We start from the raw sequence: 23,636 nt of genomic DNA, 5'->3' as shown, positions 1-23,636 counted from the left end.
ATTGTATATAATGTTAAATATATTACTTATTCTTTATTTATATATGTCTATATTCAAAAGTATCTAAACTTTTATTCGTACTAAGTTACGCATATTTTATAAACCTTATAAATGTAAATGTCATTAAATTTATAACTTAAAAAATATGTGGTTTTACTTTTTTTTATTTACATAAATAACTTAAAGAATTCTTTTAGATAAAAGTAATCATCGCAATTGTGCTGAAATATATGTATTTATATTAATAAAAATAATAAATATACATTATTTAAATAAATAAACTTAAATTCTCAATATTCTCTTAAATTCTCTTATAGTCTCTTAAAAAAATTAAATTACCGTAATTTCCTTAGGGAAATTACCCCAACTTAAATTCTCGAGAATTTAAGAACACTAGCTTCTTGTAACCTAGAAATGTTGGATCACTTTGACGTCAGGTTACGGTCGCTGCGCATGACAGTAGTGACGTGATCACACACATAGGTGTGTAACAGTAGTGGTACGGATTACTACTTTTACAAGTAAAAAGTTTGTTCTGCAATAGTAAAAGTTGCTTCTTGCAGAAGCAATCTTTATTTTCCGCAGTATTAATTATTAGAATTTCTACAAGTAATATTTACAACATATCGAATGTAAAAAGTAATACAAAATTTAATAAAATTTACAATGACGATGTAAAAATTAAAATTCTTAAAGCAATTTTTAAACGTGACTACTGTAATAATTACTATTAGTAATTTTTACTACCAGAAATAGTAATTTTTACTTCATGCGAAGTACACTTTACTATGAATAGTAATTTTTAATATAAAAGTAGAATTATTACTATTCCATAGGAACTTTTACTTGAAACTCAGCACCATTTTTCTCCGTGTATATTCTTTTTCAATTTAGGGAAATCGTGTTTTATATTAAAAATTAATATTGTGCATATTAGTAGGCAGCCCTTGATATATTTTACAAAAATTAATAAAATTGTAATACAATTTAATAAAAGAATTATAATTTTTAAAAATGACTATATTAAAATCGCAGTCCGTGAAAGTATCGAAAGAATAAGAAAAATTGAAATAGTTGTTTTAAATTTTAGAATAAAATACATATTTCAATCTTTAATATAGTCAATACTAAAAATTATGAGTGAGTCGAAAAGGACAGGAAATAAAAAGACGTAGGAAGGAGGAGGATAGAATTATCGTTTCGAAAGTATTTCGCACACACACCAATGAGCTAACGCAAGCATCATACTATACATCATACTATACAAACACAAACTATATACAATTTCGGAGATCTATGTTAAAACCTATAAACGCATACATATAAACTTAACTTAAATACAAATAAACGTAATAACGCACGCACGCTGTACATTGGGAGATACAGTTCTCAACTTCCTTATATACTAAACTCGAGAAATTTTCTGAACTTGTGAGAAAGTGATATTTTCTCCATATTTTGTTTAAAAAAGTTCTTAATTTATTTTACATTATAAATACATACTTTTGTATGCTGGGTCAAAATTTTATTCAGAAATGTTTATCATAATACTGTTTTTAAAATTGTTTGTTTCTGGAAAATGATTTCTATTGAAATTATATCCAATTTTTCGTTATATAAAAAACCCATCATTTAATTTATTGGCATAAGAAAATGCAGCATATCTTAAATCATTTTTTTTAAATACCTTCCAATGTCCTAATTCATTTTCGTACACGGAAAAAAATTAATATCTAAACTTGAAATAATATTAATTTGAAATCCAATGGAATGTAAGTATGTCTAAAATAGACATTATAGTCACAATTAAATTCACATCTCTGATTTAGAGATTTGTTAATTTCACAACTTATCTGATGTGAATTACATTGCGTTTTAAGTTCATCATTGTCAAAGAATATTTAAACCATTTTAATTATTTAAGTATTAATTTTATATTTTAAATGCAGTTTCATTCCCAGTTTTCACTTTCCATATTTTACGAATGTTTTTCGCGTTATCACGTGTGGGACATATTTTTATTTATTAGTATTTTCAGGTTAAACTTTCGTTTGACACTTGAAAACCTAACCTATATTGAAAGTTGTACCAAACCATGTTTTTTTATTAAGAAATAGAAAAAGAATGTTTATATTGTGTGATGTTGAGATAATTTGATTCAAATAAAGAAATGAAATAATAAAAAATTCATATTATCTTCAAAAAATATCCAATTTTTTATGATTGTCAATGGATTTGTTTATAAGTTCATACTAAAAGAAAAATAGACATTCTTTGAATAATTCTCACTCTAAATTGTGATAAATCATAAAATTTGATATTTCTAATATCATTTTCAGGCATAAAAATACGGATTCTTCACACTGATAATATATGCGGATTAGATATAACTCTAAATTTCAGTTTTAGAGATCTGTTCAAATCACGCATCCGATTCCAGTGATAGTTTATGCCTAAATCTCATATTAAATCTCTAATTTAGAGATTAATTTTTTTCCGTGTAAATTTTGAATGCTCTCAAATGCTCATTTAAAAGACAATGGACTATGCCTTTTACTACAATTAGGAAATCTTCATTGTCGATTAAAATTATTGAATGAACAAAATAAAATTGTTCACCCAATTCCGACACATTTTGACACATCAAATTAAAATATTTTGGGGTAAACACAACGTGCACATGTTGCCACGAGGTTTGACTCGGATAATTTCGGAACTGCTCGACTGAAATATTCGGCTAATCTCGGACAGCTTCGTAACCGCTCTACGTCAGCCTGACGTCAGCCCATAGCCTGCTATGGCCTGCTACTAGGCTGGTCATAATTTTTATTATAGTCGATAATACTATTCATAACTAAATTAACAACTTATGTAATTCTTCGATAGTATTTAGTATAATCATCTGGTAATACTTTTTACTATTGCATACTTTCTTACTTATAATATTACAACTTCTTATTGACTATTTCAATTTCTATTACTTCAGAATAATACAAAGTAATAATTTGATTATAAACTTTCTTAAAAATGGTAATATTAATTCATAAATGTACATGATTTCCCCAAATTGCAATCGGTTTTACTAAATACTAATATAATAATACGAAATATTAAAACAGAATCTCTCTCCGTGCATGGGAATAATTACCAAATTGACCAAATAATGTACAGGGGATGATTTTTGTTCATCGGTAATTATTTTTATGGAGGTAAATTTGATTAAAATATATTCTGATTAAAGTACGAGCCTCATAAATGTAATTTATTTTTTTCTTACCATTTTTTTAAAGAAAAATTGTAACTTTGTTAAACCTATGTTTAGGGGGTAATTTTTAGGGGTGGTTTTTATTATTTTGAGGGTACAGTGTTAAAACTACATAAATAAAATGTTTTTCTCTGTTACAAGAAAGATTACTTTATTTTTCTTTATTATTCACTCAATTAGCCATATTTTTAGAGTAGTTTGGGCGATTTTTTGGACATACTGCCCAACCCCTAAATGGAAATAAAATTCGCCAGACGGCATCAAAAACTTGACTTTCTTACAAAAATTTTGAGTATACTTACAACATTTTATCTTCAAAAATAAAGTGTGCAGGGGGGTGGCCGGATTCAGAAAGAATGCCCCTATTATAAATTACGAATTCAAGTGGAACAATTTGTGACATACAATTTTATTTTCTTAAATAGTATATACACTTAATAATTTAAAAAAAAGAACCATTAACTTTAATACATAAATTTTATAGGTCTAATAACTTGACAGTATAAACTAATTAACACTTTTTACCTCATTTCGGAACGGCTCCATGATCTCTAGTGAAACAATAAAAAAATAATATTCTGAACATATTTATGTTCAAATTTAATTTTTCAAAAAACTATTATTATGACTTTTACGAATTATACTATGAATTTAATCAATTCATTATTAGCACTTTCAAATAATCCGTTAACCAAGCATTATCGTTTGCCGGTTATGTCAGTTTAGGCTAAGGTCTTAATCACCTTTACACACACGGAAAAAAAAAGTTCACGAATCTCTCGTGAACTAGTATATCACTTTTGGATGGGACACAAAATTTCAAAATTTTCATTCACTTTTGATTAGAAATGGCGAACGTCAACGAAAAACTGAAACAAAGTTAATGAATTTTTGATGAACTGTTAATGAAGAGTAGTTCGTCAAAAGTAGAGGTACAAGTTCACGAAAAAATCGTGAACTCGCGAGTGTCAGTAGTATGCGCAGTTCGTAATGCGCATCAAATATGGCTGATCAAGCATTCATCATTCAGTCGGTGTCATCGGTGTTTACATTCGGGAAAATTCTTTGATGAAAGTTATTATTTAGAATCAGTGTTTTTTATTACTTAGTGAATATTTTTGTTTGCTAATTTCCTTTGTGAAACAAATAATTCATAAAATGAATTAAAAGTTACGATAAGGGACTTTTTCTACTTTGCACGGTCCTGAGTTTTACAGCAGACAAAGCTAATCGTTTCGTTTGTCGAAGGACAGTGTATCTAGATTTAGCCGTGGCGGTTAGTTGTTAGAAATATTATCTTATAGGGTATAGGTACTAGGTTCGAATCCCGTGAAGCGAATTACGAATTTTAATGGCGATAAAATTGTGTATTCTGTGCAGTTGGGTGCGTAATAGGCGTCAAGTTATCAAATAAAGTGAAATACTATAAAAAAGTAGTGTCTGGAAATTATTTTTTCTTGTTTTTAGCATTTTTTAAAAGTTCACGAATTTTTCGTTAACTTTGACGAAAAGTTCGGAAACCGTACTATGTTTCTAGTGAAGGAGTTGATGAAATTTTGACGAACTGTGTTTGTTGATTTTCAAGAATTTTGTGTCCCATCCAAAAGTGATATACTAGTTCACGAGAGATTCGTGAACTTTTTTTTTCCGTGCAGATGTACTTGCGTAGTGCTTACTGCGCATCAAACGATTCTATTCCAGTTTTGTAATTTTCAGAAACGCAGAAATAGAAATCCTACATGACAAAAAATTTGAATACTTTCAAAAGAATTATAAAGAACTATTAAATTTTTTGAAAGAAATACACTGCAAGCCCGATCAGCGGTCAGCTCCGGGGGTGCTCGACCGCTGATCGGGCGTAAACATATAGGACCGTACGAACTGTTTTATGATGGGTTACCATTACTTGACTACTGAATTTTTTTTTAAGGGGCCAGAGCGTCTTTAATGTATACGCTACTGCCACAACTTTTCGACTCCCTCTTTGCCCCTCGCCCGCCCCATCTACAAACGACGTAAACAAGTGACCACTGATCGGGTGACCGCTGATCGGGCTTGCAGTGTATAGAATTATTTCAAACATTCTCCGAAATTATTTCTGAAATTTCATTTATACCTTTTCCTAAAATATTAAAAAGGATTTATTTCCAGTTTCGTAAAAATAGAGAAAAGTTTCATTTATTATACAAAACATTTATAAACAGTCATAGAATTTTTTCCATATCTTCATTTCCTGAAGAAATTTTGTAATCTTTCTTGAACAAAGATTTTCCGTGTATACAGTGAAAATGAAATGATGCTTGCGTAAAAAGGCAGAGTCTGTCTTTAAAGTTGGCAATAGTTAATAATAGTCAACAATATAATGTTGCCATACTGATATAACAATAAAAGACCGGATGAAGTGACGAAAGAAAAAAGAAAAGAAAAAAGTAGAAGGAAAGAAATTGCAGGGCGCGATTCGTCCTTGCCTTATACACGCATAAGCTAAAGAGCCATCAAGTACTCAACAATACTTCATATTCACACATTGTATGTGTACAATAATAATACTCTTGGACTCTGTGCGTATTTATTACTCCTCTCAAACCGAATAAGTCGTGGCTCTTATTGTAAACTGTCCTTACGGCTGCACGGATACACGTGCGCATAAATCCAATTCTCCAATTCTACAATTGAAAACAGAATAACAACTCTATGAATAATGCTCCAATAATCAAGAGTTCAATGCAATCAAACAATAGTTTTTTTTAAATATTTTTAAAATAGTTTTAGTCTGAAAGTTAAATTATCCCTTGGATATAAATATTCAAAATTAAATAAATTTCCCTAAAAACAAAGAAGAAAAGTTAGGTATATTTCAAGAATATTGAAATGTTTCGTATATGGAAAAAATTTCGCTCTTAAATATATTCTTGAGAATTGAATGAAATTAATTCATCGCTCTTAATTCAATTTCTTAAGAAATTAAAATTGAAATTAAAATTGAAATCTCTCTAGAAATTGTGTGAAAAGTATACAAATTTGTCAAAAGTTGAAAAGATAATTGAAAAGAAGACGCTTTTGATTCTACAAATGCAAAAATAAGTTTGTATAAATGGTAAAAAAAATCAATTGAATATAGCACATTACATTGATAAACACGACGAAGCTTTTTAACCTATTTTTGAGTTAAGAGATTCAGTTAATCTCGAGAAGCTTTAAAATTGATGAAGGAAACTTTGGCTTCGTTTCAATTAAATATGAGCTTCGTGAATCAAACTCTCGAGTGCATTTGTAATAACTATATATATATATATATATATACAAACTGAAGGTACAAGTTAATGGTGAATATTTACATATAGTTAAATGTCTCTTTCGACAGTATCATAATTTATATAGAAAATGTCTTTTTCTGCATTTAATTTCATTTTCTTTAATTTCAAAGTCATAGTAAAGTATTTTTATATGTAGAATATTTTCCTAATACAAACACTTGAAAAAAGTGCGTCCATATTTCTCTTGTACTTTAATTTGAAGGTTTTTTTGACTTTAAAAATAAAATATTAAATTGCGTAGGTCGATAAGGCTCTGATCTTGACAAAAAGGAGTTATTTAAAATAAAAGGTGTACGTAAAATGTTATACTGCAAAACTATTTCAAAAGAATGAGGCTCTAATTTCTGCAGGGAAAATTTTCTTACGAGTAATGAGGCTGAAATTAAAGACCGCAACACAGTACGTAAAATGGTGAAAAATACTTTACAAAAGAGAGTAATTACTACTGTTTACATTTACGAGCATTGAACATAAATGGACATTTTAAATTCGCCATAACGAAAATGAAAAAATTTTCATTTTAATAAAAAAAAACCAAACGAGTTTAATTAAAAATTGTCTTTTTAGTAAAAATAAAATAAAAAATAAATTTACAAAATAAGCCAAAATAAAATTCAAATTAATTGAAAAGCGACAAATTTAATTGACACTTAAAAGAAGTTTCAATAATAAAAAAAATACCGAAATAAAATGAAAACATTATTTTGAATTTATTACTTTATTTAAAATCATTTAAAATTAAAAATTTTAAATAATTGTATTGCCTCAAAATTGATAAATTTAATTTTAAATTTCAATTTTTTCACAAACTACTGTAAATTGAATTTATTTCACTAAAAGAAACCACTCTATTAAACAAATTAAAATGCTTACTAATATTGAATACTCAATTCATTTTAATACATAATGTTAATTTCAAGCTTAATTGAAACTTTAATTATAACTAGTTGATAGAGAAAAAAAGAAACACTTCTCACATGTTATTCTTGATTGCCTAATTTACATTCGTGAATTTTCGAAATAAAAATTTTTCTGGAAATATATGTACACGCAAATAATTATAAATGCAAAGCATGTTTCGTGTACGATTTTTATATTTATTACTTAGAGCCATCAAGATAGTTTTTCTTAATTTTTATATACAAACAAAATATATGAAAGCAGCCAGTTTTTTGTTCTTTTAATATTTAATTGAAACTTCCATCACAATTAAAATAAATTTATTTGATTCAACTAACCGATTATACTTGTCTATTATCAAATAAATATTTACTTGAATCAAATAATTTTTATTTAAATCAATTAAATGGTATTTGAACCAATAATTTCAGTATTTGATGCAAATACTATTTAATTGGCTCAAATAAAAATTAGTTGATTTAAACAAATATTTAATTAACTCAAATAAAAATTATTTAATTCAAGAAAATATTTAATTGATAATAGTCAAGTACCTAATCGGTTATTTGAATCAAATAAATTATTTTTATTTCAATAATATTCTGCCGATTTTCCTAAACGAATAAAAATTAATGAAATGAATAAAAGTTATATACAAAGAGAGTGCACTCGAACCAAAACTGATTATTAAAATAAATAATTTAGAATCTATTCTTTTTAAAGTCGAATTCAGTTTTAAATATGAATATCTTTATGTTGCAGAAAAGCTTTCAATATATTTCTCTTCGATTTTTAAACGTATAGGAGGTGAGGAGATTGAGAGAAAAATTTTAATCCAACAAATCATTTTGCTAATTTTCCGCTCAATTCGAGAATTGATTTTCAAGGTGTGTTTTCTTTGCACGGAAAAACACCTTCACCTAGAACAGCGACAAACTTCTCTAAAATAGCAAAAGTATTAATTGAAACAACTAAAAATTTCGCTAAAATAAATAAATAAAAAATACAAGTTTCTCTAAAATAGCAAAATTGAAACAACTGAAAATTTCGTTAATATAGTGAAATTTGCAACTGTTGCAGGTGAAGATTTTTTGTACCAAGAATTAATATCATTAAATAGACAATAATATTAATCATTTGGATAGAAGTAGATTAAATGTTACATTTTCTAAAGTTTATTTTTCATTCATACTAAAGCGACTAACCGTGTTTCTGGCAGTGGTCAAAGTTCGCAGATCCCAAGCGCTCTTTGCTTGTTTCTGATATCCTTTTTTATATTTTTTCCCCGTTCTTCGTAAGCTGGAAAACCAGCCGGATGCAATTGAAATTGCATTGATTTCACGTCGATCGTCTTGAACTGATCGAACGTCATCAAGGGCGTCGACTGACCTCCCAGTAAAAATCATTCCCGAAAGTCTGATGTTTTTTCTTTCTTTCCAAAGAAAGGCAATAAAAAGAACAATCTTCTTTTCAAAAATCCTTTCAAATCAATAATTCACTTTTAAACTTTCAAGAGAGACAAATGCACTTCTCCGCTAAGAACAAAGTTCCCATTCTCAACACTGAATACTTCGCTTTCATGCCAGAAACACCTGCTATTCAGAATATTAACACCTATCTTAGAAAAAGGAAATTCTTCAACTCTTTTTATTGTTAAAAAACCAGGTCGTTTGCTCGCTATTACTGACGAACAAGCATCACTTCAAAACAAAAATCAACATCGCACACATGATTTAATAAAAAAATTTGGCACACTTTTCTCATATAAATATCAAGTTGATGAGAAAATTTGATACTTTCTGACAGTTCAGAAATTGATTCTTAATTCTTTCTGTAAACTAAAAAATATATTCTCGAGAAATTGCGTGTTTATTTTGTTTTTGCAAACATTATTTTTGTTTCTGAAGAAAAGCACAAAAACACACACACACACGATGAAAACGTCCAAGCGCCTCCACGACCGGCATACGACTACACACCGCGAATTCAAATCTTTCGTCGTGTGGAAAGTGGTAGCGCGCCAAGCGGTTGAAATTCAAAGTTGGCGGGCAATTTTGTGAATTTGTATTGCATATATAATAGTATAGCATGCGTGTGGTGTGGGTCATACAAACGTAATAATGGGTAAACAATAATACGCGTTTAATATTATTATTATTACAATTTCTCGGAAAACGATGCAATGTTGCGTTTCCACGCTCGGTGGGGCTTATCAATTGTATATGTAAGGTAGAAAGGGTAGAAAGGAGGGGTTTTCTAGTTTCAAATTGAATTCCAGTAAAATGGTATATGTATACATCTATGTATAATATACGAAAGCGGAAGGACGCAGTTTAAAATTGTTTGCTCTTCAAATTACGTGTGTCACGCAATGATAACATTGTTAATGAGTTCATCTAACATCAAATGTGTTTGTGCGTAAAATTAATATTTGTTTGTGTTCGTCAATATTTTTTTCGAAATAGTCAACTTTATAACTTTGTTGTTCAAATTTCTAAAAATAAAAATTCTTTCGGTTTTTCCACTTGAAAAATTGATGAATCACTAAATACTGTATCATAATTAGTTGATATATTCGTAGATATATATTTGTTAATATTGAACGAAGTGATAATTGTCAACATGTAAAAATCAATGTACTGTTAAATATTCTCAATTGTGCTACCTACACGAACTTAATATATTTTGAGTTTAATTTTCAAAATTTAAATGAGAATCATTTAGATAATGTATCAAATAAATTAGAATAATAATAATTGGAGTAGATTGTATCAATAAGTCACCGGAATTGGAAAAGAAAGTTATAAATGTTAATTTAATAGGTCGTTAAGCATTAAAATTCTGAAAGAATTTTTATACTTTTTGTTTTGTTTTCAAATTTTCAACAATTAAAAGTTCTATTTGAATAAAAAATTACAACTTTCATTTCGAGAAATTAAATAAGAAAATAAAATATTCTGCATCAAAAAAACGATTTTGGTAACATTAAAATTTAACAAAAAACAAATATTTCTTATTGCCAAAAAATTGTAATTTTTATTAAAAATGGAACTTTTAATTGTTTAAAATATCGAGAATTAAATTCTAAATCCTTCCACTAACATTCTCGCGCGTTGATTATTAAAATAAATAAAAATTGAGATAATGAAAAATATTTGAAATCGGTGTCTTCGACCTCCTATATGTGGAAAAGTTGGGTCACATGCACCTGCCCCGCAGGCGAATAAACGATCATTCAAGTGACACGCACCTTTTCCCAATCACTTGCGCGTGTCTCTCTTTCTCTCGATAAGATATTAAATATATTAATAGAAGTTAAATATGTATTTAATAATACCCCCAACAAATGAAGATCAAAATTAATTTCATTAAAAATAAATCTAAAGATGCTATAAATCAAAAATGGAAATTATCAACTAAATCAAAATCGGAAACTATAAATTAAATCCAAATAGGAAATTATAAACTAAAATAGAAAAGATGGAAATTCTAATAGAAATTGTTAATATAGTTAAATTACTAACTATTAAAACTATCAGCTAAAAATACAATTTGAAAGCATGGAAGAGTTGTTGTGTATATAATATATTGATACCAAAATTAGTTCGTATTGCATTGTTCTCCTAAAAATCGAAACGAAAACAAAATCGTAATTCCATAAGTCATTCTACATTATTTTAAATCTAAGAAATTCAAAATAGATAATTTTTTATCTACCAAGATAAAGATATAATTAAAAATGTAGACTAAGATAATAAATTTAAACTAGAGTCGAAAGTAGACAGAGCAACTGCATATAAATATGGGAAAAAAGAATAATCCTACACGGAAAAAAATACTAGGCTAAAAACACATGAGCGTCTGTTGTGTATATTGCACGCACACTACCATGCGTGATTAGCTTGGAATCCATCCTATTTTCGCATGGTGCTGTGGCAAAAGTCACAAAAGCCATGCATTTTTAGTAAACTCCTGTGTGATATTTGCAAAATGGGCTCATGTAAAAATCGAACCAATAGACTCCATGCATTATTAGGCTGATTTTTTTTTCCGTGTAAAAGTTGATGACAAGCGAAAAATCCAATCAACAAGTGAAATATTTACCTGACCATAACAATAAAATATGTGATGATGATAATAAAAAAAAAATTTGTAATTTAAAACAACCCTTAACAAGGAAAATATTTGATTTCAGAATAATCACGAGTCATATGGTGTTAAATTTTTGTTGAAAACACTAAAAAAATTCAATTTTGGAGAAATTACAAATAATTGCAGAAATTCAATTATTTTCAAAAAAAAAATAAAATTCAACTATGTTCAAAATTTGAAAAAAATTCTCGTAAAAATCCCAATTACACAAGCCTGCAAAAAAATAAAAATTTCCGTTGTCTGAGATCGAGAAGTCATTTCCCGTAGTATTTAGTGCGCTGAATCCGAATCTGGCAACGAAAACCTCCCATCACGTCAGGATTTTGAGAAAAGTGGGGGTAAATTCCCAAAAATCATGTTTTTCGCTGTTTTTGTAAATGTCTACCGGGTAAATCCGACATGCTAGAGACTTGTCATAGGAGTCAAATTAAAGCCTGAACCCTGTACTTTAAGAAAATAAAGCGATATTGCTGACAACAAACTAATTGTAAATTAGCCGTCAAAAATGATTTTTTAACAGTTGGCAATCATAAAAATTGACTGACACAGTCCGTAAATACAACTATTTTAAAAAATTATTGGATTCGCTTAGAATTTATTACTTTGGGGTTTTCGGGGTCGTTGCTTACAAATATGATGTCAAAATAAAAAATCTGTAGTTGGATTCATAATCAACGACCCCAAAAACCCCCGAGTAACAAGTTTCAAGTGAATTTGATCAATTTTTAAAAATAAGTCCGCCATATTGGATTCGACATTTTGAATTTTAATAATCTGACAACATATTCGTAATCAGCGACCCCAAAAATCCCTGAGTAACAAATTTTAAGCAAATCCAATAATTTTTTAAAATATTTGTATTTACGGACTGTGTCAGTCAATTTTTATGATTACCAACTGTTAAAAAATCATTTTTGACGGTTAAAAAAGGTTTGAATTTGAAATTTTTGAATCTCTTATTTCCTGTGGAAAATCCTGTTTCAAAAATATGTAAGATTAAAAATAGAAATTGTGCAAATATTTTTGTTCTTTTTCTAAACCAAAATAATAATTTTGTTAAAAAAATTGTGATTCATAAATAAAAATAATGCAAAATAAATTAATTTTCTATTTCTTAATCGCAGTTTAACAATTTTCTAATTTTGTTTATAAGTAAAGAACAAAAATCTGCATAATTTCAATTTGACAAAACATAATATTTAACAAAATTTTAGTCTTTTAATGAAAAGAAGTGAAAAAAATTCTGATGATTTCTATTTGTCATTACAATTTTGAATTAATTATAAAATAAAAATAATTATAACATAATAATATAATCAAAAGTTAACAAAAAACAAAAGTATAAACAAAAGACAACTTCAGAGTGTGAGGGACAGAAAAAGTGAGTTAATTTGTGATTTCACGAATAATTGATTCCTCTCTATATCAAATTACGAATATTTTTCCTGTTTACTATACCTATAATAAAACGTCAAGTAGCCTCCCCGAAAATAGATTGAATTATTATGTTGTCATTAGAGGCGAGCAGTAAAGACTAGATTAAGAGGATTTCGTCATTTGAGAATGTCGCACGGAAATGAGGTCTAAATTCTAACACCACAGCACAGCTTTCTTTGAAAAATTCCAAAACACTTAAATTCTGACATTCACAAAAAACACGATAGTAGGCGATAGGATATATAAAAATGTCATTTACTTTTTTTTTGGGAATGTGTCTTAATTTTAATTCTCGATAACATTCCTTTTCTCTTCAAAACAAAATATTATTATATTTAATATATTATGTCTGAGAGTAATCTGAAACCTCAAAGTATCTAAATATATCTCACTTGCATATTTTTTAATAACATGAAAGTAGATTTAGTTATTATTTTAAAAATGCAGGACAACTAAGTTTCACTATACACATTAACTAATTCAGGGTTGCCACAAAAATTAAATTTTCTTTTTCCCTCACTTTTCACTCTAAAAATTATTAGATACTCAAAAAAATGTTCGATCGCATTTATTTACGAATTTCTTTCATTGTAAAATTATTCGAAAACATCAATAACTTATTTTCCTTATTAATCATTATTATTTTTTAATAGGAAAAAAGATTTTCAAAAATTTCAAATTCAATATAACTTGAAAGAATGTTATTATAAAACATGAAGAAATGGATCACTCCGAGTCGAAGAATCGGAGTGTTCGATGTCTTCATGTTTTACAATAATTAAAGATGACCAAGTGATAAAATCATTATTTTAAATTATATGTATAAAAATGTCGGAGTGGAAATTTTTGTGAAATGTCTTAAACTCGCTTGACAACAACTTTGGGTCTTACTTCACGGAAACAATGAGAGACTCAGAGATTTAGGCGGTTCGACGACCATATGATAACCATATGGTCTATGCTAGACAAGGACAGCGATGGAGAGGCCGCGACTCCCAAGGAAAGCGCGGTTTTCCAAGGGATGACTTGGGCAGTTGCCGTTTTAGGTCCAAACTGTGAAGATGCACTTTATCTGTTTGAGAATTCGGCATCTCAAAATATAATTTAATTTGGCGATTCATGTATCCTGATTCGAGCTTCGTGGAATAAATTCTTTATTTATTTAAAAGCTGTGTTTGATTTATTTATTAAATCGGTGTTATTATTATTATTTATTTATTGTGGTAAAAACACTTCACCACAAAAATATTGTTGCTTTAATTTCTTCAAAATTATTTTCATAATTTCAATTCAATTATTATTTTTTAGAAGGCTTCCGTTTCTGGTACCGTTTCGGTGTACACGCGTTTGGAAAGAGTTAAGATTTTTTTGAGAAATTTAAAGGTTTTAAAAAAGGGTGGGTAGTGTAGAGTGTTGAGTGTGTAGAGTAATTGGCGATAGTGTGAAGGAAAGGTATGTTTGTATAGAGTAGTGAATGTATGAGTGATAAAAAAGGTAAAAAAAGAGAAGCGTGTTTTGTAAGGTTAGGTTGCTTGAAGTGAGAGAGAGGCGAGAGAGGAGAGAGAGACAGTGGAAAAATTTTGAGCATTGGAGTGATAAGGTAGATTTCTGGAATGGCTGAGTTTGACTCAAGTAGTGTTAGCGAGAATGAGGAAAAGGCGCGAGTATTTGAAAGGGGGATAGGAAATAATGGAAAACAGATGACGTGTGAGGTCATCTTTGTCAAGGGATAAAGAAATAGTGGAAGAGGCGCAGTAATTCTTCCCAAAAGACATTTGCTCGAATGGACATTTGATCGAACGGCATTTGATCGAAATGTCATTTGATCAAATGGACATTTGCTCGAAAAGACATTTGATCGAAAAGACATTTGATCGAATGGACATTTGCTCGAAAAGACATTTGATCGAATAGACATTTGATCGAAAAGACATTTGCTCGAATAGACATTTGATCGAAAAGACATTTCATCGAATGGACATTTGCTCGAAAAGACATTTGATTGAATGGACATTTGCTCGAAAAGACATTTGATTGAAAAGTCATTTGATCGAATGGACATTTGCTCGAAAAGACATTTGATCGAAAAGTCATTTGATCGAATGGACATTTGCTCGAAAAGACATTTGATCGAAAAGACATTTGATCGAATGGACATTTGCTCGAAAAGACATTTGATCGAAAAGTCATTTGATCGAATGGACATTTGCTCGAAAAGACATTTGATCGAATAGACATTTGATCGAAAAGACATTTGCTCGAATAGACATTTGATCGAAACGACATTCGATCGAAATGTCATTTGATCGAATAGACATTTGATCGAAAAGACATTTCATCGAATGGACATTTGCTCGAAAAGACATTTGATTGAATGGACATTTGCTCGAAAAGACATTTGATTGAAAAGTCATTTGATCGAATGGACATTTGCTCGAAAAGACATTTGATCGAAAAGTCATTTGATCGAATGGACATTTGCTCGAAAAGACATTTGATCGAAAAGACATTTGATCGAATGGACATTTGATCGAAAAGACATTTGCTCGAATAGACATTTGATCGAAACGACATTCGATCGAAATGTCATTTGATCGAATAGACATTTGATCGAAAAGACATTTCATCGAATGGACATTTGCTCGAAAAGACATTTGATCGAAAAGTCATTTGATCGAATGGACATTTGCTCGAAAAGACATTTGATCGAAAAGACATTTGATCGAATCTTTTTTGGCATAAGAGTTTCCCTTCTTTATTCTACATATATTCACAGCTTGAAATACTATGAAAGGGAACTGTTTCCAGAGTTTCAGCTTTACTTAATAGATGGTGCTACTAGTACTCTAATGTGATGGTCAACATTAGAGTACTAGTAGCACCATCTATTAAGTAAAGCTGAAACTCTGGAAACAGTTACCTTCCATAGTATTTCAAGCTGCGAATAAATGTAGAATAAAGAAGGGAAACTCTTATGCCAAAAAAGATTCGATCGAATGTCTTTTCGAGCAAATGTCCATTCGATCAAATGTCTTTTCGAGCAAATGTCTATTCGATCAAATGCCGTTCGATCAAATGTCCATTCGAGCAAATGTCTTTTGGGAAGAATTACTGCGCCTCTAGTGGAAATTGAAGAGAGGTTGGAGAAATTGCAGCAAATGTGGAATGAATGGGATAGTAAGTGGAAAAAGGAAAAGGAAAGCATGTGAAGAAGAATGAATGGATTGGAAAAATTTATAAAGGAAGTGAATGAGCCCAAGTAGAAATCTCCGGAGTTAGGACGGAGTTAAACACCGACATGGTACTGACTCAGTACTGACCGTCGGTACTGACTTTCGGAACCCGATCAGTACTGGGAGTATACTGACTCCAAAACCGAATCAGTACTATGTCGGAGTTAGAAAAGTTCTAAAATCAGTACTGGCAGAAAACTGGCTTAACACTAAATCAGTACTGCGAAGGAGTTAAAAAAACAATCAAAATTTGTTATAATGTAATTAAACATTAAACATCGTTTGATTTATTAACAATTAAAATATTTGCAAAGATTTGTAAAAACATTATTCATCAACAATAATATCAAACATTTTATTAATTTATTATTAACTAATAGATATATTTTAATAATATAATAATAAATTATTATTAATTAATTATTTTTTGAATTATTACGTATTATTAATAATAAAAAAAATTTTATTTTTTAAAGCTGTATATATATATATTTATTTATTTATTTAACAAAAATTTTTCTTAAATAAATTTTTTTTTATTATTATTTTAATAAATAATTAGATTATAAATAATAAATAAATAATTATATTAATAATTTTTACCATATTATTATGATGTATCTATTAATTACTACATAATGACTTGATAAAATGTATATAAAGATATATGTATAATAATTTTTCTTGAAATAAATATAATATGCAGTGGATTTATTATTAAAGCACTGTATATATCGGTCCCACAATTCAAAAGGAAGTTTATGCGAGATAACTCCCGAGCTTGCGTGGCTATGCGGTATGTGTATTCGACTTGCGTCCTCGAGGTCTAGGGTTCGGTCCCCCGTGCGTGCGATATTTTTCCGTCTTAGTTTTAAGTGTTTTGTGTATAATTCTTAACAGTGTTACATAAAGTATAAGTTTAAATAATTAATAACCAGTAATAATAATAATTTAGTCATTAATTTAAATAAATAAGATTTAAATAAATAATGAAAAAATAAGAAAAATATTTTTTTAAAACTTATTTTAATAAAAGGAATTCTAATAATTAATTAATAATAATTAATACTAATAATAATTATTAGTATTTAATAAATTACTCCCCATGCTTTAATAATTAAATAAGGAGCTTATACTGACCGCCGGTAAAAATCAGTACTGGACAGCGTTACCAGCCAGGGTTTTCCCAGTACTGACTTAGTACTGGAGTCAGTACTGCAATACTGGCAGTCAGTACAAGATCAGTACTATGCCAGTATTACATTTCTACTTGGGAGGGGACTGAGAAAGTTGAGGGAAGTGAATATGAGAGGTTAAAGTGGAAAATGGGAGATTTGTTAAGACGAGTGGATGTAGTAGAAAATGAAAAAAGGAAAAAGAATGTAGTGATCAGAGGTATGAATGTAGGTGTGTTGGAGGGTAAAAGAGCAGTGGAAAAAGTGTTGGCGTGGGTGGGGGTTAATGTCTCAGTGAAAATGGTACAAGCGTTAGGAAGGGGTGAATATGGGGTACCAAAGTTATGGTTGGTGGAGTTGGGTAGTGAGGAAGAGAAAATGGAGGTGATGAGGGTGAAAGGAAGACTGAAAGGAAGTGTAATAAGAATAGATAAGGATAGATGTTGGAGAGGGAGAAGAATGTTACGGCTATTGAGAGAAAGAGCGTGGACGGAGAGAGTGAATGGAAAACAGGTAAGAATATGTAAAGACTGTATTTGGGTGGGTGGGGTAAAGTATGTTGTGAGGGAGAATACGGGGGAGGGATGGAAGCGTGTAAAGTGTGATAGACAGGGATAGCCTGAGAAGGAGGTGAGAAGATTTTGCTTGGATGGATGGGTAAAAGTGGATGACTGGAGGGTGTAAGAGAGGTGAGAAAGGAGTAGATGGTTTTTGAAAAAGGGTGGGCGAATTGGGTCGAAGCCAGCATGGGCATAGAAGGAACTGGAAACGGAAGCCCGGCACTGGCGATAGGTTAAGAGTGTAAGGTTGAGAGCGTGGAGAGAGTTGAGTTTAGGTTAAGTTGTATTTAGAGAATATGTAGTTGTAAGGATTTTTGTAAATATAGGTTAAGATTATTATGTATGTATTTAAGAGTCTCGAACCCTACCTATTGTAGGGAGAGTAAATAAACTAGTAATATTATTTTTTAGAATTTTTATCTAAAATTCTTCTCTAAATCAATTCGTTCACCCCAAGTAAAATGTACTTATGTTTAAAAACCATTTTGGAAGATACCTATCTTTCCCGTTCCGAGCAAAAACTACGTAACTCTAACAGTCGCTTTAGAACCTACTAATGTACTAAAAAATATTATAATAATTTTATTAAAAAAATTAAATTATTATTAAAAATATACATTTTAATACATCAACTTACAAAAAAATTCACTTCCCCAGTGAGAAATTTCTCACCGGTCCAATATCGGTCCAATATTGGGAGCCAAGAGACCGATCATCGGTCCAATAAAGGCTCCCAATATTGGACCAATATGGGCTGATGCTTGGGATGTAACGGCATCGCCAATCATCGGTTGTCAATATTGGTCCAATATTGGCCGAATATTGGCAACCAAGAGAAAAAAATTTTTTTAAATAAATTTTTTTTAATTAAATAATAATAATAAAAAATTAATGTTTATAATTTTTGTTTAATATATTTATTTGTTTAATTATTTATTTTTAATAATTCATGTAAATAATAAATAATTTATTATTTATAAATTATAATTATTTAAAAATGCAGCAGCTATTAGAAAATAGCATTCTGCAAAAAAATTCTATCATTGAAAAATCAATGATAGGCGAGAGAAATCCGCGTCTTTAAATAGATTCGCAGATGATAGACAAGAGATATCCGCGTCATTAAACGGATTCGCAGATATACTCTGGTCTCGCGACGAATCTCTCGATACTTATATACACTGGAGTCGCCGTGTCAGTTGCGAGAACGGTTACAGCGTCCCTCTTGCGGCAGAGATAAGAATTGTCACGTAAACTGCTAAATCGCTTTACCGACCGCCTTATTATACCCGCAGTTTACGTGACAATTCTTATCTCTGCCGCAAGAGGGACGCTGTAACCGTTCTCGCAACTGACACGGCGACTCCAGTGTATATAAGTATCGAGAGATTCGTCGCGAGACCAGAGTATATCTGCGAATCCGTTTAATGACGCGGATATCTCTTGTCTATCATCTGCGAATCTATTTAAAGACGCGGATTTCTCTCGCCTATCATTGATTTTTCAATGATAGAATTTTTTTGCAGAATGCTATTTTCTAATAGCTGCTGCATTTTTAAATAATTATAATTTATAAATAATAAATTATTTATTATTTACATGAATTATTAAAAATAAATAATTAAACAAATAAATATATTAAACAAAAATTATAAACATTAATTTTTTATTATTATTATTTAATTAAAAAAAATTTATTTAAAAAAATTTTTTTCTCTTGGTTGCCAATATTCGGCCAATATTGGACCAATATTGACAACCGATGATTGGCGATGCCGTTACATCCCAAGCATCAGCCCATATTGGTCTAATATTGGGAGTCAATCGGCGCCCAGCACGGCAACCAATATTGGACCGATATTGGACCGATTAAAGTCTATTGGCAATTTCTCACTGGGTCACAACAAAATATTACCTTTAAAATAACAGTAATGATAATAAAATGTAGAGCTTCTAAAGCGACTATCAGAGATACGTAGTTTCTGCACGGAACTTGAAAGATACGTAGTTTCCAAAACAATCCTCTAACTTACATAAGTACATTGTACTTGGGGTGAACAGTTTTTCGAGAATTTTCAAATTTATATGTTTACAATTCAATTTTATAAAATTTCGATTATTCGGAAATTCTTCAATTAAATATAATATTAGATAATAAAAACTTCAAATACCGTAAGTGAGGCTAAATTCGCTCACGTAGGGTAAATTCGCTCAACAGATATCTATTTTTTAAAATTCGATTAACATACTTTTTAGACAGAAATATTTAAGATTTACAAATGTTTTGGTTAATATAAATGCTAAACTTAATTTAAAATTTATTTACAGCAAATTTATTGGTAACTTTCAATAAAAATTATATGTTTAAACCACAAGTGAATAATTTTCATGTTGAAATAAGTAGTAATAAGTATATTAGTAATAATATAAATATTATATATAATATAATATAATATAATATAATATAATATAATATAATATAATATAATATAATATAATATAATATAATATAATATAATATAATATAATATAATATAATATAATATAATATAATATAATATAATATAATATAATATAATATAATATAATATAATATAATATTATTATTATATTAGTAATAATTAGTAGTAATAAGTATATTTTCATAAGTCCCAGGCAGAAAAGTTTGAGGTGTGCCAGCACTAACGACCGGCATGGTACCGAACCGGTTGTAAAGTCGGACATATGCCGGTACCGGCAAAAAGGTACCGGGCCGGATATGAAATAAATACCGGCCCAGTACCGGCCCGGTGGTAAATGTGGATTTCTACCGGTACTGGTAGTGTGTACCGGGCCGGTTGATTAAAAATATCTGGCCCAGCACCGGCCCGGTACTATAATTTACTTCTTTTTTTATACCGCCCAAGGAGATTTGCCGGTGATAATATTTGTACCGGCCCAGCACCGGCCCGGTACTACTATTTGGTTTTGTTTTTATACGGACGAAGGAGATTTTCCGGTGATAATATTTGTGCCGGCCCAGCACAAAAATTTACTTAATGCTTTCTACTGGCACAGAAGTTTTGCCGACAAAAATATTAGTACTAACCCAGTGTCCTCCCTTTTTTTTTGCCAATGTTAAACTATCAGAAAAAGAATTAAAGAAAAGAAAAAAAATTTGAAAATTAATTTATTAATTAATTTATTAATTTATTAATTTAATTATTAATAATAAATTAATTAGTTAGTTGTGCCGGCAATTATATTAATACCGAGTAGGTTGCTTATTGGTGCCGGCCCGGTATTTAACCGGTGAATAGGGCGGTTATAATTATTTATAATTACTATTTTTATTTATTTATTTTTAATAATTTAAATTGAATTAAAATAAATTAGAAATACAAATACTGGCCCGGTACCGCACCGGTTGAATATTAGTGCCGGCCCGGTACTGCTGCCAGGTGGAATGTCGGTTGGACTTTATAAGCTCACTTTGCATTTGCTTTCCATATGCAGGTTTAGGTTAGCGGATGTGGTGTCGACTTTGCAGCCTCAGGGTCCTGAGTTCAATTCCTCGAGTCTTCAGATTTTTCTATAATTGTTTATGTTTCTCTGTTTCAGCATTTAATATATTTACTGTTTCCAATTTAAAATTAATAATAACATTGATAATAATAATAATAATTAAACAATTAATCAGACTGAAATGTAATTTTTTTAACCGGCCCGGTACCACACCGGTTGTTTTTTAGTGCCGGCCCGGTACTGTGTCAGATATTCATCAGTGCCGGCCCGGTACGGTTGCTGGATACCTACCGAAGTTATCATCCGGCAATTTACCGGTACTGCGCCGGTGGAATGAACAGATTTATGCCGGTACTGGACCAGTACTTAGCCGGTTGTGCAGCCGGTAATAAACCGGCACTAAATGCCTTCCAAGAATAACCGGGCCAGTACCGCCCCGGTGGACAATTCGGTACCGGCCCGGTACGTAAGCCGGATACCTGCCGTAGTTATCATCCGGCAATTTGCCGGTACCGAGACTGTAAAAATTACGGTTTTATGCCGGTACCGCCCCGGCACTTATAATCCGCCGTTTGTACCGGGCCGGTACCATCCCGGTCGTCAATTTCTACCTGGGTGTTAGGCTGTGGTGCGTCAGGTTCAGGTATCGATCCCCGCGAGAGGTAAGAATTTTTCAAATATTTGTAAGTTTGCGTTTAATTTAGGGAAATAAGCCGTATAAATGTTATAAATTAATTAGTTAATTGAATAAAAAAAAATTTATTTTTATTTTTTTCTAATTTTGTCAACACTGGGGGAGTAATGGCAGCCAATATTGGGCCATTAATGTCTGCCGAGATCTGGCTGCCGACGTCCAACCGCTGTTAACACCACAAGAGTCGGCGCAAAGTCGGGCCAATATTGTCTGCCAAGTCTCGATGCCAGCTTTGCCAATACTGGGCCAGTGTTGGGCCGCGTTGGTTTTCGCACTTGGGTATTTTTATTTTTTATTTTTTTTATGCAGTTGAAAAGATCATTTTTTTCTACAGAGAAAAAACGTGAGTGGTAAAAACATCCACATATGTGCAGTTAAAAAAATGTAGTTAAAACTACCATATTTAGCAGCATTTTAACTAAACTTCCATAGTTAGTGGAACTAAAATTGAATATTTGGTTTTATGTAGTTAAAATTACTACTGCACGTTATGATTGTGAATAACTCAACAATAGTGCAGTAGTTAAAAGTACTGTTAAAGATAGTTATTTTCAGAATTTCTGTAGTAGAAATATCCATTTCTTGCTATTTGCAAAATATAAATTAAAACTTACTGTTCCAAAGAGTTTTTGTGTTTAATGTAGTTAAAAGAACCAATTCTTACTAGCTTTTAATAATTTATCTCTATGGTGGTAAGAAACATTTATTTTTATAACTACAAAAGTCATAAAAGTAACAATTTCTATGTTATTTTTACTATATGAAAATAGTAAGTTTAATTTTTTTGTGACTAGTAAAAAGTGGATAATTTTACTACAGAAATTCTGAAAATAACTATTTTCAACAGTACTTTTAACTACTGCACTATCGTTGAGTCATTTAAAATCATATGCTGGCTACATTTCAACTAAGTCCTTGAGCTTAAAAAATTAGTTACTGCAACTAAACGGAGTAGTTATTATGACTGAATCTAAGAAGAATGTCCTCAAGTACAATGCCAGTCATCGTAGCGTGCGAGCGTGGTTAGGTGGTTAGGTTATCGGTTTGCGAATGTTAGGGTCGTGCGTTCAATCCCCGGCGTTTGGGGATTTTTCTCTGTTAGGTGTATAAGAATTTAATATATAAATTATATATGAACAAAAATAGGTAAGAGAAAATATAAAAAAATGGACCTCAATAATAATAAAAAACAAATAAATAATTTCATTTTACTACTTTAAATAGTTAATTTAACTATTTTTTACAGTTGTTACAACTACAATTTGTTACGGGCGCCTATAGGAACTATGAAAATTTAGTTACTACAACTAAATGAAGCAGTTAGTATGACTAACAACAAATAGTTAAGATAACTGTTTTAGTAGTTAAATTTACTGTAAAAATGGTATTTATTACTACA

The 23,636-nt window shown here is 30.1% G+C and overlaps 1 protein-coding gene across 3 annotated transcripts in view; it reads right to left on the bottom strand.

The window, feature by feature from the left end:
• LOC122497919 (cytohesin-1) overlaps nt 1-23,636 on the bottom strand; it is a 96,583-nt gene that overhangs the window by 66,359 nt on the left and 6,588 nt on the right. Inside the window, exon 1 of one of the 3 annotated variants that reach the window (XM_043605343.1) lies at nt 8,688-9,441. The exons of the other annotated variants lie outside the window; for them this stretch is intronic. Within the exon in view, the coding sequence (XP_043461278.1) occupies nt 8,688-8,888 (201 nt within the window). The 5' untranslated portion in view covers nt 8,889-9,441. Of the gene's footprint in view, nt 1-8,687; nt 9,442-23,636 lie in introns of those variants that run through there. 3 annotated transcript variants of the gene reach the window in all.

Source organism: Leptopilina heterotoma, unplaced genomic scaffold (genome assembly GCF_015476425.1).
Source record: "Leptopilina heterotoma isolate Lh14 unplaced genomic scaffold, ASM1547642v1 Lhet_14, whole genome shotgun sequence".
Lineage (NCBI taxonomy): Eukaryota > Metazoa > Arthropoda > Insecta > Hymenoptera > Figitidae > Leptopilina > Leptopilina heterotoma.
Note: the sequence above shows the minus strand (reverse complement) of the source record. Positions and strands in the feature narration are given on the sequence as shown.